The sequence below is a fragment of the Alexandromys fortis genome, unplaced genomic scaffold (assembly GCF_014885135.2).
Source record: "Alexandromys fortis isolate MF-2015 unplaced genomic scaffold, M_Fortis_MF-2015_v1.1 scaffold_6, whole genome shotgun sequence".
Lineage (NCBI taxonomy): Eukaryota > Metazoa > Chordata > Mammalia > Rodentia > Cricetidae > Alexandromys > Alexandromys fortis.
In genome coordinates this window covers 18,994,994-19,013,820 of record NW_026067902.1, presented here as the reverse complement: position 1 = coordinate 19,013,820, position 18,827 = coordinate 18,994,994, and the positions used below count along the sequence as shown (strand labels likewise).

At 39.8% G+C, this 18,827-nt stretch overlaps 1 protein-coding gene across 11 annotated transcripts in view; it reads left to right on the top strand.

Annotated features, from left to right (window-relative positions):
• The window catches only part of Mga (MAX dimerization protein MGA), a 92,241-nt gene that overhangs the window by 13,823 nt on the left and 59,591 nt on the right, over nucleotides 1–18,827 (top strand). For 5 of the 11 annotated variants that reach the window (XM_050132438.1, XM_050132429.1, XM_050132412.1 and 2 more), the window contains exons 1-2: nucleotides 7,595–7,736; nucleotides 14,866–15,991. In XM_050132438.1, the coding sequence (XP_049988395.1) occupies nucleotides 14,931–15,991 (1,061 nt within the window). In that variant the 5' untranslated portion in view covers nucleotides 7,595–7,736; nucleotides 14,866–14,930. Of the gene's footprint in view, nucleotides 1–7,592; nucleotides 7,737–7,853; nucleotides 8,201–14,865; nucleotides 15,992–18,827 lie in introns of those variants that run through there. The other 6 variants (XM_050132459.1, XM_050132470.1, XM_050132448.1 and 3 more) reach the window with 3 other exon arrangements.

Below are 18,827 nucleotides of genomic sequence, written 5' to 3'. Positions count from 1 at the left end.
TATATATATCACAAGCCTGTGTGCCTGGTGCCCTCAAGGTTCAGAAGGAGGCACTGGATTACTTGGTACTAGAGTTACAGTTGTGAGCTGCTATTAAAATAACCATGTGGGTGCTGGAAACAGAAACTGGGTCCTTTACAAGAGCAGCAAGTACTTTTAATTCCTGAGCCATCTCTCCTGTTTCTTTTTTATTTTTTTATTTTGAGAACAGGTCCTCATATATTTGAAACTGGCTTTGATGTGACCAAGAAAGACCTTGAATTTCTGATCCTCCTTTTTCCACCTTCTGATTGCTGATATTATTGGCTTGCCCCACCATGCCTGGTTTATGTGACACTAGGAATCAAATCTTGGGCTCTGTGTATGCTAGGCAAATTATTTACTAATGAGCTGCATCCCCAGCTTTTTTGGAATTCTATGTACTCTTAGTCCTATTTTATTATCCTTTGTGCTTCCTTTACATTCGGCAGAGAAAACCAGTACTATTCTTTAGTCTTTGCTGTTACTAATGATCATTGATTATAATAAATTGTATGATCAGTGATTGCAGGCTACTGGGAGCAGAGATCTTGTCTTTGTTTTCCAGGATTTATACATGCTACATACTCAGTAAATGCTTGACTTAAGGAATTAAGGTATCCTCTGTTTATTTGCATCATGTTCCTTTGTATAATTTTTTTTCTATTTTTTTCTGAGGGGAGATATTTACTAAGGCAACCCCTTCTTTACGTGCTTAACATTTGAAGACTATTAAAATAGCCTTAGTAATAACTCCAGGGTAGTTTCTTCCTCCATTAAGTTTTTATTTATTTATTATTACTATTTTTATTTTTGTTTTTTTGAGACAGGGTTTCTCTGTGTAATCCTCACTGTCCTGGAAGTCACTCTATAGACCAGGCTGGCCTCAAATTTAAGAGACCTACCTGCTTCTGCTTTCCAAGTGCTGGGATTAAAGGTATGAGCTACCACAGCTCAGCTAGTTTTTCTTTTTTATACCTCTAACAAATATTTAACAGTATAAATGTTTGAATAGGTGAATTTATATCATGAGCTTCATGGACTTAAAGACGTGATACTATATTACTATATTGTTCAAGTGCTCAGGCTCATTTCATAGGGAAGTTATCAATACATAATCTGCTTCCCTGTTTAGTGAATTTGATAATCTACCTTGTGTCAGTCTTTCTTGTTGCATTTATCTCTGTTTAAGTGTTTTATTCTTTTAAGACAGAGGTTCTCTCTATGTAGCTAAGGATGATCCTGAACTCGATCCTTATACCCCTGCCCCCAAGTGCTAGAATTATAGGCATGTATCACATTGCTAGCCCATGGTTTATTCTTGTGTGTGGAAATGTGAGCAAGATACAATGATTTATGCGTATGAAAATTTCATAATGAAAAATATTGCTTTGTATGCTAACATTTTAAAGTATTATTTTCTTTCTTGTTTTGTTTTTGAGACAAGGTCTCTATATAGCCCTGGTTATCCTGGAATTCACTGTGTAGGCCAGGCTGGCCTTGAACTCACAGAGATCTGCCTGTCTCTGCTTCCTGGAGTGCTGGGATTAAAGGTGTACACCACCATGTCTGATATTTTGAAGTGTTTTTTCATTTAAAAATATTTTTATTTTATGTGAATGTATGCACACTGCAGTCTTTAAACGTACTGTGACACACCTGGTGCCTGCAGAGGTATACCAGCTGCCCTAGAACTGGAGTTGCAAACAGTTGTAAAGGACCATGTGGGTTGCTAGGAACTGCGTCCTGAGTCCTCTGCAAGAACAGCAGTGCTCTTAACAGCTGAGTTATCTTTCCAGCACCAATCTTCTTTTCCCCCAAAGGCCTTTTATAGAGAAAATCCTATTTCCAAATTTTGGATCATTTACTGTTTTTATGTTTTTTGATTTTGTAGATGGTATACATGATGGTTGTTCATGCCTCTGATCCTAGTGCCCAGGAGGACAAAACAGGGGAATCATGAATTTGAGGTCAGTTGTAGCACAAATTCTAGTTGGTATTAATGATAAAAACCCAGAGTCGCATATAGGGGTTAATGCTAAAAATCAGAGAAGCAGTGTGGCCAGCCACTAGAGAGACCTTTTACCTCTACCAATGCTCAGACCAAAGGGGTGATCCTGTACTCACACTGTCTCCTTAGACTGCATCTTCAGACTGCAGGGTGATCCTCAGACTGCACTGAGCTTTTGTTTCCTCCCGCCTTATATTACTCTCTCTGCCCATCTATATCACTCCTGTCTCCACCTCTCTAGTGCATGAGTTCCCAAGTCCTGGGATCACCTTTCTGTGAGCTCTGTTACTCTTTTAGACAGATTGTAGCCCAGGGTGGCCTTAAATTTATAGAGCTCTCTGTCTGCCTCGGTCTCCCCAGTCCTGGGAACTTCCTGACCTCTATTGGCTGATCTTCAGGCAAGCTTTGTTAAAACATAAACAAAATATCACTACTGTCAGCCTGGCTACATGTGACCCTTTCTCAGAAAATAAACACAACAACAAAAAACCACTGGGAATCCTTTTTGTAGTGTCTTTAGACCCTGTATGTTCTTTGTTTTCTTATTGTGCCCCCCAAAGCTTTTTTGAACTCTGTAAGCTATGACTTTGCGTTCATGTATCTACTCTTGAGGGTTCTTGCATTTATTTGCTCTTTACCTATGCTTTATTCTCTAACATGTAATTAATGCTCAACAAGTATTTAAGTGATTTTAATTAAACTAATAATTAAAATTAATTTTTTTCCTTTGCATCTGTTGCTGTGACTAAACACTCTAAAAGCAACTTAGAGGAGGAATGGGTTTATTTCAGCCTACAGCTTGTAAGTCCATCTTTGTTTAAATTTAGGGCAGGACTTCAAGCAGGAATTTAAAGCAGAAACATGGAGGAAATGCAGCTTACTGGATCACTCATAGGCCCATGCTTAGTTAGCCTTCTTTTCTTTCTTTTCACCCCCTTCGTTGTCCCCCCCCCCCCCCCATACAGCGTTTCTTTGTGTAGCTCTGTCTGGAAACTCATTCTGTAGACCAGGCTGGCTTTGAACTCAGAGATCTGCCTGTGTCTGCCTTCCTCAAAGCATGTGTTCCCACCATCTTGCTTTTAGTTAGCTTTCTGATACAGAACTATCTACCTAGGGCTGGTTCCTCTCACAGTGGTCTGGGCTCTCTTATATCAAACCACCATCAAGACAGTTCTCCCCCGACAAGGCAATCTAAGCTAGATAATCTCTCAAACGAGACTCCCTTTTCATAACATTCGAGGTTGTTTCAACTTGATGACCAGAGCAAACCAAGACAGTGATTTTATTCCTCACCCCGCTCCACCGCCACACACACAGGGTCTCTCTTATGTGTAAACCTAACTAGCTGGAATTCAATGTTCAAACTCGCAAAGATTGACCGTACATCTGCTTCCCTAGTGCTGGGATTAAAGGTGTGCTTAATTATATTTAGCCTCTTCATTTTTTTAACTAAGATGACCTAGAGCATGTTGTAGAATGAAGTATTGTCCCATATGTATTGTAATACATCTTAAAATCTCAGCCAATCATAGTGGTATACATGTATAATATCAGCATTCTGGAGGCAGTAGCACAAAAATGACCAAAATTTCAAAGCCAGCCTCAAAAACAAAACTGTGTGTGGAGAGGGAAGTTGGTGATAAGAATCTGATTGTAGAGTGTTTGCCTAGCACGCACAAAGCCCTGGGTTTGATTCCCAGTGTTGTATAAACTAGGTGTGGTGTTCAGGTTTGTAATTCTAACATGTGGGAGGTGGAAGGTGGAGAGCCACCCTGTGTTCCAAGTTATCTTACATATGGAACAATTTGGTGATTTCGCTGTACTACCTTTTCTATACTTTACAAAAGTATCAGTATAAAGGTTATTACCCTCTTTTGAGTGTCTCTCAGAGATCTGCCTGCCTCAGCCTCCTGAGTGCTCTGTTTAAAGGTGTGTGCCACCACCGCTCAGCTTCCCTCTTGATACTTAGTAATGTATTAATTTTACAAGTGCTATTTGTTCTGGATTGGAGTGTTTCCTTGCTTAGACATTATTGTTCTGAGAAGAAGCTGACTATTGATTTCTTGGCAAGATGATTTATATCCCATTCTGAGTTTGTTTTGTGCTATTTTTTTTTTCTTCAGAAGACCAAATCGTAGTTATTTGGGGAGGGTGCTATGTGCCTGATCATAATTTGTAAATACCTGTCTGCAGGGACATTTTCAGTGATATATAAATCTTCCATCTATATAAATGTATTAAGATTATTCATAGGGGGCTGGAGAGGTGGCTCAGAGGTTAAGAACACTGACTATTAATCTAGAGGTCCTGAGTTCAATTCCCAGCAACCACATGGTGGCTCACAACCATCTGTAATGAGATCTGGTGCCCTCTACTGGCTTATAGGATATATGTAGACAGAATACTGTATATATAATAAATAAATAAATCTAAAGAAAAAAAGATTATTCATAGGTCAGTGAGATGACTCAATAGGTAAAGGCACTTGATGGCAAGGTTGAAGATCTGAGTTTAACTCCTGGGACCCATGGTAGAAAAGAGAAAATTGACTCCCACAGTTTTTTTCTTAGCTCCCTAAAGGTACTGTGGTATGTGTGCTCACACAGTTAAACACAGACACAATAAATAAATGTAAAATTTTACAGTATGAAAAAAACTAAGGAAATATAAATAAAATTTAGGTTTCTAAAATTATTATTCATGGTAAGGTATGCCCTCTCTAGTATCTAATTTCAAAATGTTCCCTTTTAAAAATACAATTTGAAGAATACTGCATTGAAAGTAGAATGTATCCATTTATGCAATTACTTGAAAGAGCAATATAAAAAACACAACAGTTGTGCGGTGGTGGCTCACGTCTTTAATCCCAGCACTCAGGAGGCAGAGGCAGGCAGATCTTTGTGAGTTCGAGGCCAGCCTGGTCTATAGAGCTAGTTCCAGGACAGCCAAGGCTACACAGAGAAACCCTGTCTTGAAAAACAAAAACAAACAAACAAACAAATCAAAATACAAATAAAAAACCCTAAAACAAAATAACAACAAAACCCCCAACAAACAAACCAAAAAACCCCAAATAGTCATGTCACTTGGTCACTGGAATATAGCACAATTGGTAGAGTGATTGCTTAGCATACATAAACCAAGTTTGTCAGTAGTACCTGTTTGTACCTGGACGTGGAGCCAGGAGGGTCAGAAGTGAAAAGTTGGTCTTGAGTATGTAAGTTTGAAGCCAGTCAGGGATATATGAAACCCTGTTTTAAGCAAAATAGTTACTTGGTAAATGCAAACTAAATCACTGAAATAGGTATGGCTGTATTATTAATTGTAGGTTAGTATATAAAAACACAATTTTCAGAGAACTCTCAGACACTAACTTTCAACATTTATAGGTTAAGTAGACTCCACTTTGAAAATCTGTGGGTAGTACCTGTTTGTACCTGGTGACCCATTAGATCATCTAGTGCTGCCTCTTGAAAATGTTTTATTAATTTAAAACAATTAGCCTGGCCAGATGGTAGTGTCACATGCCTTTAGTCCTGTGAGTTTGAGGCTAGCCTGGTCTATAAATTTAGTTCCAGACAGAGTAACCCTCCCCCCCCAAAAAAAAGAGAAAGAAAAAAAAATAACCTGGAGGACCATTTCATTAGGAGAGAGAGAGAGAGAGAGAGAGAGAGAGAGAGAGAGAGAGAGAGAGAGAGAGAACAGGATGGGTAAGCTGTAAATCTTGTTAGTTGGAGGGAGTGTAAGAAAGTCAGAGTCAGCAATGGTGGTCTGCTAGAAGCTCTAGAAATGATGGGAGCAGTCTTCAGAGAGAAGAAGAAAGCCCAAAATGTCAGGGCAAACATACTTAGGATTTTGGCAAAAAAAATTATGCTCAGAAAACCAATGAGTCTTATAAGTGAAAATCAGTAAGCAATTGTTGAAAGTTGTTAATGGGGCATCTCATGTTTGCGGGGAGCAGGGAAAGAGCATCAAAGAGCATTTCCATGGCCCTCTTTATGCAAGTTGTTCTCATTGAGTTTCCAATTAGAGAGGTTATTAGGGTTGTCTTTTTGGAGGTGCTATGAAGTCATTCATACCTTAGGGGTAGACATTTTAATACTAAATAAACTCAAGTTTTAGTCTCAGGAAATGGAATTTTTTGAGGAAACATCCCAACCCTTGAGAAGGCATTTTGGTTCTTGAAGTCGAAGAGGAACATCTTAAGGAAACAATTGTTTTTTTCAGTTCTGCTTAAGATCTTCAATGCTCTTGTTTGAATCATGGTTTTCAGAATGATTTCATAAGTCTGTAAACTTTAGTTCTGGACTTGATTAGAATAAGCAATTTCTGTCTATGTATTGAATGTCTTCTTAGGAAGAGCTAAGTGAAAAGAAGCAAGTCAAATCAATCCTCTTGGCTCTATCCTTACAGCCTTGTTTTTTTTTCCCCAAGTGTGTTTGTGTTGTCACTAGCACAAAGTAACTTTTTCTATTATCTTTCAGTTCTTTTGAGAGTGAAAAGTTTAGCAATGTGGACTGCAGTTTCTGTCTTCCTACTCAATTCTTTGTACCACCATTCACTTCAAACATTATTTACTGGTGGATTAGCAGCATGAAAGTAGTAAGTAGTAGAGAAAGAAAACTAAAATTTTTGATGTTTGGTTGAGAAATACTGTTCTTTGACCTAGTTTTGCAACAGCCTGATATACTTGTTGGTTAATGGTTTCTTTGCATTTTAAAAGCTTCAGTGCCTTGAAGAATATACAGGATCAAGTCACTATATCTTAGATAAAGCTCTCAGGCAAATGGTTTTTTTAAGACATCTTTCATCTTGGTATCAGCAGTTTAGTGGCAGCTCTCCATCCTTTAGCGAACTTCTCTTTCCTTTGTTTTTCATTTCGACAGGGTGTCTCAGCAGGCTAAGCTGTCCTGGAACTGGAACTCACTACAGAATTCAGTTTAGACTCGAACTCGCAGCAGTCCTCCTGCCTTAGCTTCAGTGTTGTGATTACAGGCATAAGCTTCCATTTTCTGCTCTCAGGGAAGCCTTCTCTTATTTTCCCAGCGTTCTTTGTTGGTGAATATTGGAAAATTGCTTACATTTCTTACATGGTGTTTGCTTCATAGTTTTCCAGTGCTCTGGCGCTTTCCAATCCCACAGTACAGGAGGTCCTCAGATTCTTTTTTGATGGACTTGTGAAGCCAGGTGGGCCTACGAAGCCTTGTGTGGGTGGGGTCGGGTACGGCAGGGCGGGACCATTGAGGACCCCCTGGGAAAGGCTCAAAAAGTCTAATCGAGAAAGGCCCGGTGGGCTGTGGTTTCAGAATTTTCACGAAGGCTTCGAGTACAAGGGTGAAGGTATTGGGTACCTCTCTCCTGCCTCGCCTTTCTTGATTCTGGAAGCTTCAGTAGCTCTTTCTGGGTTTCTAAGACGTGAAAAGACTGCCGCTTCGGCTCCGGGGGCGGATCCCAAGGGTCTTGACGCTGCTCCGGGCCGTTTGGCTTCCTGAAGTTGGGGGAGGGGTGAAGAGGTGCTGCTCTCGCCTCCCTTTGCGCCTGCGCGGGGGGCTCCAAGCGGGTAGGAGCGCGTGCGCGGTGACGTGGACGTTCGGTGCGTGCGCAAGCTCTTCAGCTTAAACGGACACACGGTGTGCGAACCCTTCAGATTAACCCGCCCCTAGAGGGATATGAAGGACTCGGGGTGAGGCCGACCACGCCCCGCACGGTAACTCTCGGACCTGGGTGGAGGGCATCGCTTCAGTAGTGGCCCGATTGGAGTTTTTTGAGAGTTTAAACCACTTGTGTATTTGAATGGCTTGACTAGCGTTCCGCAGAGAGAGCTTCGCACGCCTGGGCCTGGCTTGGCCCTGCGCGATGCAGCCTTTGGTCCCTTGAGTGAATTGCGCATGTCATCTCGCGTTCCTGCCCGACCTCACTTCCGTGTCGATCCGAGAACTAACTAGGAACATCGACGCCGGAGACCGTGGCCACGAGGCGGGCGGGGTGAGAAGTGCCCATGGCGCGGCCCTGCCCTCGCGTGCGTGGGGTGTTGAACAGCATGGCACGTTCCGCGTGACGATTTTTAGCCTGGCTGTAGGTCTAAACCCGTGCTGAATAAGCGCGAGTTTTAGAGTTCAGCTCTCGGGGTTTCAACTCTCCGAGGGAAACAACCCACGTCGATTTCTCTAAGTAACTTGATGTTTTGTTTTGACACCTATACAAACGTCCCCCAGCGTTTTAATTTCTGGTCAAATGAAAGCAAGACCACGAATTTAATGGGGAGGGGGCGTTGAGTGAGTTGAATGGGAGCGAGAACTTTGTAAACAAAGGACCTGTGATTTGTTAGTGCAAATCGGAGGTGGAGAAAACAGGTGGGGGAAGAGCAGGTGGTGTTGTTTTCTTTTTCTCTGTGGGCAGCCTTGACTGGTTTTCTGTTCATAGGATTTCCCATTTCTGTTGAATTTTCAAGTAGGTTGTGTCTTGTAAGGTGAGCAGGGGCATTAGTAAGTTTACCACCACTTAATTGGGGAATCTGTGTTCGAAGATTATGTAGAGAAGTTGGGAGTCTTTTCGAACTGGAGAAATCGTTAGCAGAATGTGCATTGCATTGCTGTGAAGTTTTTTGCCTTCACTTTCGTTCCCCGGAAATGTTCCTTTCCTCCGGCAAAATGATGGAAGCAGGGATGGGTGGAGAGTGAAAAGGAGGGTGACTTGATTGATTGGCAGAACGGGAGAATCTCCGTCTGAGAGAGACCCACTCTTGTTCGCCGCCGGATCCGACACGTGGATCTTGAGACATTAGGGCCCACTTATGCTCAGCCTTTGGGTGTTGAGCTCGCCAACCTTAAGTGGCCGAGTGCCTAGTAATCCCTGCCAGGCCTGCTTTCCTTTCGGGCACGACGCCGCTGCAAGGCTGCAGTTAAGGTGCCGGCGTGACGGATGCTGGGAAATGGGCTGGCCCGGTGGCTCCTTTTGTAGTCTCCAAGGTAACCTAAAGCGACTAAACAGCCCTAGGACCACAGGGTTCCGCCTGGCTGCACGTGATCCTTGGGACTAATACCCTATAAGAGTTTTCTTTGCGACAGTTTTTTCACGTTTCTGGCTAAGCAGTCTTCCGTAGTTGAAAAGCGAAATAATTGGGGCTTTTTTTTTTTGTTTGTTTGTTTTTTAAATTCACAGGTAGTGAGTTGGGTCCCCTTAACTACAACATAAAGGAAATTTAGTTCTCTTGGTGCTTTGGCGTTTTTTTTTTTTTTTTAAGTTCTCTGTCCGTTTCTGCTGTAAAGGTTTTTCGGATTCTGCTTAGTATTTCGTGGGCACCTAAAAGCTTACTAGCCTGAATTGTTTTATATTGATACCAAGGAATGGAAATATTTAATAAAATTTAAGTTTCAAAATGTAAGGAACAAACATCGTAGTGAACCTGCCATACATAATACAGTAACTTATTGTTTGAAAGTGTAACAGTCAGAAGTGGTGCTGACCATCTTGAAATTTGTGTTTTAAAAGTAATAAATTGACTTGGAATTTTGACTTAGTGTAGTTAAATTTTCCTAACACAGTATGTAAATCATTAAATTGCTACATAGTGTGTTTTGTGGGTTATATCAGGGTCACAATTATAGTAAAAATTTACCAACACCACTGGATGAAAAAAATTGGTACTCTGAGTTTGTTACATTTGGTGCACTTTGCTACACTGTTGTAAAGCATATACCTTAGAGGTTGTGTATGTAGTTAGGAACGTCAAGAATCACCAAGAATTTTTCCCTTTACAACTAAATTTAAGGCCCTTTCTAATGCACTTTAATCTAGGTAAATGCTTGACGAGAAAAGGCTGAGCCAAACATTTTTTAATTTTAAAATGTAAGTAGATAGGGCTGGCCTAGAACTCAAAGAAATCCTTCTGCCTTTGTCTTTTCAGTGCTGAGATCAAAGATACGCACCACTAACTTATGCTCTTTGTTAAAACTTTAAGAGAGCAAAATACAGAGTATTCCAGTATTGCTGGAAAGGAGGTTTTTTTTTCTTCCTTTCCTGATTAAAGTACGTTTGATTTTTGCAATGGACGTTTATGGCTATCTTAGACTTTAGAGTGCTCTTCATAAGTGTGAAACAGCATGTACACTAATTGACGAGCTGTAGATGAGAAAAATCAAATATAGGGCTGACAATGTAGTTCAGTGGTATTCCAGGTGCATATCGTGAAAATCCCTGGCTGGGTACAGTTACCAGCACTACAAGGGAATCCTGTTTTTAATTGTAGCCATTGTATCTCAAGTTCCTGATTCATTGGGGGCCATAAATTGGCTCTTCTATTTTATGTATTTTGGTTAACTGATGGAATAAATTGCTAGGTTTGAGTATTTATTTATTTATTTATTTATTTATTTATTTATTTATTTTTTAAAGTTTTCCAAGACAGGATTTCTTGATAGCTTTGGAGTCTGTCCTGGAACTAGCTCTTGTAGACCAGGCTGTCCTCGAACTCACAGAGATCTGCCTGCCTCTGCCTCCCAAGTACTGGGCTTAAGATTTTATGCAAGCCTGCATGTTCTGACTTCCTGGTTTTCATGTGTATTTTCACATTTTTGTTAGATGACTGTGTACAAAGTTGAAATAAGGCAGTTTGAGTTTTTTCTTTGTTGGGAGGGATGGGGCAGGCAGGTCTTATGTATGGTAAGTTCAAGGGATTAAAGGTGTGAGTTACCACTACTTGGCTGATTTCTTCTTTCCTTCCTTCCTTTCTTTCTTCCTTTTTTTTTTTTTTAATGTGGTGCTGGGCATTGGCTTTTTGTATACTAGATAAGCACTGTGTTGACCGAGTTACATCTCATCCCCAATTTGAGTTTTTAGCATTTAACTATTTAGGCAAAGGAAAAGCTAAACGTAGTTATTTCTACTATGTTGTATAACCTTTGGTGAGTTCTCTAAGCTTAAGTATGTTACAGTCACCAGGTGACTTGTGAAACTTTTTGCTTTGTCAATATGTGATAGGTAAGGTCTAAACATACTAGTTTTAGAAAACTAGTTATCCTTATGGATAAAATCTTAAGTCAGTTTTGGAAAATAATTCTTTTAAATTCTTACTGTTTTAGGCCATGGGTTTAATTACTAGCACTATAAAATAAATATCCACATACTAAAGTCATTTGAATCCTAGGACTCCAGAGCCCAATATATTTCTGAAGAGTGCATTCCAGGTCAGCCGAGCTAATAGAAGGACCTTGTCTAAAACAAACCAACAAACAAACATCAAGATTAAACAAAAACTACTCTAAGCGAGAAGAGTTTATCTTTGCTCATGGATGTTATTAACAACTAGATCCCCTCTTTTTAAGCCCCTTGAGCTGGAAATGGCCAGGCCCTGCCCCTGATGACTTCCAACTAACTGCCAGGCTATGCCTAGCTGTGCCACAGAAAACCATAACAGCAGGACCCAGCTTCTTGAGATGGTGGAGGCCAAGCCCTGCTCCACAGAGTAAAAAAGCCCAAAATCAGGCCACCTGGAAAGCTCCACTCCTAAGAAACTTTATATAAAGCCGGCCTCCAGCTCAGTTCTAGCTGCTTCTTGGTGAAGCAGTGGTATCCCCACCCTCCAGTATTTCCTCAGTAAATCTCTTGTGTGAGGTTTGTTGTTTGGTGTGTGTTATTCCTTGGCTCTTGACTTCCAGGGTACCTTTCCCTTCAAAGCTGTAACACATCCCACAGCCCCTTTTATCTTAATCTCATCTCATGGCAATCCTTTTGCCTTAGCAGCCTTCTTCCTGATGGCTGTGATTATAGGTGTGAGCCATCAAGTCTGGCTATAACATTTTGTTTTTGAAGACAGGGTCTACTTAGTCCTGGCTGTCTTGGAACTCTCTATATAGATCAGGATGGGCTCAAACTCACAGAGATCCTCCTGCCTCTGCTTCCATGTTCTAAGATTAAAGTCACGTGCCACCATGTGCTGCTGTTATTAACTTTTGAGCTATACTTCACCTTACATAAAATTCATAGTTTAAATGGGCACCAGGACCTGTAGAGGTGAAGCACTTAAGTGTGAGGACTGGAGTTCTTGTCCCCAGTGCCCAGATAAAAAGCCAGGTGGGCACGATAGCCTATTTTGTAATCGCAGCTCTGGTGAGGGCAAGATTGGATCTCTCTAGAACAGTGGTTCTCAGTCTTCCTAATACAGTTTAATATTAACTGTAATACAGTTCCTTATGTTGTGGTTGACCCCCCAACCACATAACTTCGTAACTGTAATTTTGCTACTGTTATGAGTCATAATTCAAATATCTATGTTTTATGATGGTTTTAGGCAACTCCAGAGGGGTTGTGACCCACTGGTTGAGAATTACTGCTCTAGAACTAGCTGGATATGATTATTTATGAAGTCATGTCAGTGCCATATAAAGAATTAATTCTGGAATTGTGTATATAGTTCATGTTAGAGCACTTTCTGAGCATACTTGATGCCCTGCGTTCAACTCCCAGCACAGCTAATAATAAAGTTAATTCTGCAGTTTCTCTTTGGAATGGGAGTGAAAATTAAAATTTTCACTCATCCCCAAAGAATTCGATATAACTGAATCTTTTTGTAAATTATTTCATAACCATTCCTTTTTAAAATGCAAATTATTTTATGCATTTCCCCTCTCATTCTCCTCTCTCCCTTTAGTTTGATTTTGTTGTTGTTGCTTGCTTCTTTAAAAATATTTATTTATTTATTCATTATGTATACAATATTCTGTCTGTGTGCATGTCTGCAGGCCAGAAGAGGGCACCAGACCTCTTTTACAGATGGTTGTGAGCCACCATGTGGTTGCCGGGAATTGAACTCAGGACCTTTGGAAGAGCAGGCAATGCTCTTAACCACTGAGCCATCTCTCCAGCCCGCTTGTTTTGTTTTTTTGAGACAGGACCTCACATAGTTCGGGATGACTTTGAACTTCTGACTCTCTAGCTTCCATCTCACTAGTGCTAGGATTATAAGCATGCGCCAAGCCACTATGCTCAGGCCTTTCAGTTGGTTTAATAGGTGGCTACTCTGCCAACTGAGCCTATCTCTCTCTTTCCCCCTTTTTGAAGTAGAAGTTTTATTTGAAAGCAAGTAGACATTTAAGGTAGATTTCTGCCAAAGAGAACAGCCATCTTCTGTACCTAAGAGCTTCTCTGACTGCTTAGTAGCCCAACTGCCCTTGATCTTAAGTAATCTTTACCTGCATTAACCTTTTTTGGTTTTTCAAGACAGGGTTTCTCTGTGTAGCCCTACCAGTCCTGGAACTAGCCCTGTAGACCAGGCTGGCCTTGAACTCACAGAGATCTGCCTGCCTCTGTCTCTCAAGTGCTGGAATTAAAGGCAAATGTGCCACCACTGCTTGGCCAGCCTTAACCTTCTAAGTGCTAGGATATCATGAGAACCACACCAGTTTATATAGTTTTTCTAAAACAAATGCATAATTTTAGTTTGTGTAAGATTACAGGGTTATTATCTTTTTGAGAGAAAGGATATGAATAATTTTTAACTAGTTAGATTAGATTAAAATTAGTTTACAAAAATGATAGAAATGATTAGGATAACTGTGTGTAGTGGCCTAGGCCTGTAATAATCTCAGTACTTGAGAGCCAGATAGAGGATTAATGTTTGAGGCTAGCCTGTCTGTATAGTGAGACTCTGACTCTGTCTTAAGAACTCCCACTTTTTTTTTTTTAAGAATATGTCTATTCTTAAGTTTTTGGTTCCTGTCCTGGAACTAGCTCTTGTAGACCAGGCTGGCCTCCAACTCACAGAGATCCGCCTGTCTTTGCCACCCGAGTGCTGGGATTAAAGGCATGCGCCATCACCGCCCCGCCCACATTTTCTTTTTAAAGAGTGATTAGGTATTCTAGAATTAATACCTTTACAGCGATTGAAAGAAGGCTATAAGCAGTATCTTAAAAGAGTTAGGAATATTTTTTGAATAGCATAATCAGTTTTTTTTTTTTTTTTTTTGAGGCAGGATCTCATGTGTTCCAGGGTTATCTTAAACTCCCTAGAACTTCTTTTTAATTATTTTTCGGCAATTTCATACTAGTATATAATGGATTTTAAATCCTTTTTTGTTTGTTTGTTTGAGACAGAATTTCTCTGTAGCTTGGAATCTGTCCTAGAACTCGCTCTGTAGACCAGGCTGGCCTTGAACTCGCAGAGATCCTCCTGCCTTTGCCTCCCGAGTGCTGGGATTAAAGGCGTGTGCCACCACCATCCAGCAGATTTTAAATCATTTTATTTCTACTCATTACCCTTTTTTTTCTCTCTTCCTCTCCACCCCTCTGCAGTTGAAACCCGTTTTCTCAAGTTCAATGCTTTTTTTCTTTTTCTTTTGTAATTCAGTGAATTTAAAGTTTTAAAATAAATGGTTATTGTGTGTTTGTGTGGATCTGCATGTCTACTTATGAACATGGAAATTAAAGACATAAGTAAAATTTTGGAATCTGTTTTCTCTATTCATTTTTATGTAAGTAAGGTTCAGGGGTTGAACTCAGATCAACAGGCTTCTCTGACCAGTTCCTTTTCCTGCTCAGCCATCTCACTGGCCTCCACTGAGTTTTAAGTAGCTTGGGCAGGGGTTTATTTACCGGAACATGGACAAGTGCTGGACAAGCATGGACTATGAACTTGTGTTCTTTCTCTCTCCATCTCACAAGTGTGCTGAGAGTACAGGCCTACGCCACCACTCCTGGTTTATGCAGTGCTGAAAATTGAACCCAGGCCTCATGAGTGCTAGACAAATCTCTACCAGATGAGCTAGAGTTCCAGTCATCACAGTTGTATTTGTTTGTAAAATTCTGAGTTGATTAAAGTTTTGTTTTGTTTTTGTTTTTAGGATGAGAAGCATTTGTGACTATGTGTTGACTACAGTTTCTTACTACTGAATTTCTCACTGGAATCATGGAAGAGAAACAGCAAATTATATTAGCTAATCAAGATGGTGGGACAGTGACAGGAGCAGCACCTACCTTCTTTGTCATCCTCAAACAGCCAGGAAATGGCAAAACTGATCAAGGAATTTTGGTTACTAATCGAGATACCTGTGCTTTGTCTAGTAGGGTGTCATCACCAGGAAAATCTAAAGGGAAGATTTGCCTTCCAGCTGATTGTACTGTGGGAAGAATCACCGTTACCCTTGATAACAACAGTATGTGGAATGAGTTCCATAATCGAAGTACAGAGATGATTCTGACCAAGCAAGGAAGACGCATGTTTCCTTATTGTCGCTATTGGATAACAGGCTTAGATTCAAATTTAAAGTATATCCTTGTAATGGACATATCTCCTGTGGATAACCATCGTTATAAGTGGAATGGTCGTTGGTGGGAACCTAGTGGGAAGGCTGAGCCCCATATTTTGGGAAGAGTTTTTATTCATCCAGAATCTCCTTCCACAGGTCATTATTGGATGCATCAGCCAGTATCTTTTTATAAACTCAAGCTTACCAACAATACACTGGACCAGGAAGGTCATATTATCTTGCACTCTATGCACCGTTACCTGCCAAGGCTTCATTTGGTGCCTGCAGAAAAGGCTACAGAAGTGATACAATTAAATGGCCCCGGTGTTCATACTTTTACTTTCCCCCAGACTGAATTCTTTGCAGTAACAGCTTATCAAAACATTCAGATTACCCAGTTGAAAATAGATTATAATCCATTTGCCAAAGGCTTTCGGGATGATGGGTTGAGCAGTAAACCCCAGAGAGATGGAAAACAAAGAAATAGTTCTGATCAAGAAGCGAATAGTGTTTCTAGTTCTCCTGGTCATCGTGTTCGTCTTCCTGAAGGCGAGGGATCAGAAATACATTCAGGTGATTTTGATCCTGTGTTAAAGGGTCATGAAACATCAGGCCTAGGCTTGGAGAAGCCACTCCATAATGTAAAACAAGACTTCCTTGGTTTTATGAGTTCTGATTCTGCACTTGAAGTTCCTCAATTGAAGCATGAAATTTCTGAAAGGTGAGTCATAGTTTTTCTTATATTTATTTAGTGTTGTATGTGTGTGTATAGGTCAGCTTTAGGGAATTGGTGTTCCCTTTTACATCATGTGGGTCTAGGACATCAAACTCAGGTCATTTGGTTTGGTGGCATCCACCTTTCTTTAGTTGGGAAATAGTTTTTCTGTTTTTAGAGATAAAAAGAAGATTGAGATGGGCCAGATTTTGGAGTTAGTTCATTGGTTTTGTGGAATGCAGTAGATGTTGATGTCAGTTGCTGTAAAGCAAACCACACCTGCTTTAATTCTTTGACAGCTTATTTTGGTGTAAGGAATAGCTACTGAGTTCAGGGTGTAGAATTGCAGCCAGATTGGAAAATTTATCAAGATAGGGAACTTTATTTATTTGTGGATTGTTCCTTGTTAACACATGTAGACAATTTATGATTGTGGAACAGGGAGAAAAATTAAATTATAACTGAAACAGTTTATCCATTTAAGGCCTAAGATGTACTCATTATAAGCTAAATTTATAGCCATAATAAATAAATATTGCCCAAATAAAATAGAATCAAAAAATTACTGTCTTGTGAAAATATTCCTAATGTATTTTCTAGAAATGAATTCATTGTATATAATTGAATCTTTTGTGTTTAAAAAAAATTCTCCAAAAGCTAGAGTACTTCTAAATGCCAAGCAATTCAAGTAAGAGGTACTCAGCTTCTTTATATTTTATACTGATTCTTCATTTTAGTTGTCTGTATGTATATATATGCACTGTTGAAAAAGAGGCTGTGTATTATCCACTGTAAAAGCCTGTGTGTGTGTATGTGTGTGTATACATATATATGTATATATATATATGCGTGTATGTATATACATATGCTTCTATTTTAATTTTTTTTGGGGGGTCAAGGTTTCAATGTATAACCTAGTCTTCTGGAGCTTGCTATATTTAGCCCATCTTGGCCCCAGATTCCAGATCTTTCTGTCTCTTTCTCAGCTACTGGAAATACAGGTGAATTGTAGGTGTCTACTTATGGTTGACTCTATGTTTCTTTTTATTCTCAATTTTTTTGGGAGAGGGTCTTATTATGTAGGTCTGGCTGGCCTAGAACTTGTTATGTAGACAAGGCAGGAATTGAATTCACAGAGATCTTCCTGCTTCTGCTTCTCAAGTGCTGGTATTAAAGATGTGCATCATCATGCCTGACTTAAAAGATTCTTTTATTTAAAAGAATATTAATTTAAAAGAAATTAAAAACATTTATGGTTTTTCAAGAAGGTTTCTTTGTGTAGCCCTAACTGTCCTAGAACTTGTACTGTAGACCATGCTGTCTACAGAGATCCGCCTGCCTCTGCTTCCTGAGTGCTGGTATTAAAGGTGTGCACTACTACTGCCTGACTGATTTTTATTTTTTTTAAATGTGTGTGTATGTGCTATATGTGCTGTATATGCTAAATGTGTATGTGTGGGTACCTGTGTAGGCCAGGAGAGGGTAGTTTCCCTGAGCTGGAGTTACAGGTATTTTTGAGCTACATGATTTGGGTTCTCTGGAGAACAGGAGATGCTTTTAACAGCTGGTAACCCTCCAGTCACCCCATTTGTTTTTTAAAAACAGATTTGTTTCTTACCATCCCCTTACTTAAGCATTAAAAAAAAAACCCAATAAACAAACAAACAAAAAAACCACCTTTAAACATTTACAGAAAGATTCTCTGACCAAGGGTGTAGCTCAGTGGTACTTAACATGTTCAAAGTTCTGAGTAATATATAGTACTGAACTTCCTTCCAAAATGATGTATTAATTTTTAAGTTGAACACTTACGAATAGCATGATGAAGTTCTGTGTTGCCCTGCTCTGTCCTGCATGAGATGTGCATTCCAGTGTCTAGGATATCCATGCTGTGTATGCTACCTGCTCTCTAGTCACTTAGTAGCCTTCTCAATAAGAAAGGGAATTGTGGAAGGATTGTAGTTGTTGTTTTTGGTTTATGCTTTATATATTATCCTATGCTGTTGGTACAGTGCTTGTGTTATATATTTCATGTATCTAATCAGAGATATTTTCCAAGTTCATCACAAAAAAAGGTGAGTTCTGTATAGTAAAATACTTTTAGAGGTGACCTCATTCACATTTATTATAGTGTATTATAATTTTATGATATTCTTTTGTTTTTAATCTATTGTGCCTAATTTATGAATTGAGGTTTATCTTAATTACCTGTGTATAGAAAAAGTATAGGAATTGCAAGCATTTCTTGTGGATAACTTAACTGTACTTTAGGACATTTGATGCACCTCTTTTGATAGAATGATTGCCCACTATAGGCCATACCTTAGGTTTGATTTCCAACCCCACATAAAAACTGCATGGCTGGACAGTGGTAGGGCACACCTTTAATTCCAGAGGCAGGCAGATCTCTTGAGTTCGAGGCCAGCCTGGTCTACAAGAGCTAGTTCCAGGATAGGATCCAAAGCTACAGAGAAACGTTGTCTCAAAAAACCAACCAACCAACCAACCAAAAAAAAAAAAAAAAAAAAAAACTCTATGGTGGTACATGTCTATAATCCTGGCACTTGGGAAGGGAAGGCAGGAAAAAAGATCAGAAGTTCAAGGTTATTCTCACCTATATATCAAATTTGAGGTCAGCCTGAAACATGTAAGACCTTGTTTTTAAGAAAAATTGTTTTAAGCTTCCCCTCCCTCCCTCCCTCCCTCCCTCCTAGTCGCTCTAACTAGAGTGTCCTGAGTTGTGTTGTGTAGAACTGCTAAAGGTGAGAGCATTATAGTTTTAGGTTTCATTTTTCTGATGACTGTGAGAACTGTATATGAGAGCGTCTTCCTTGGTTATTGT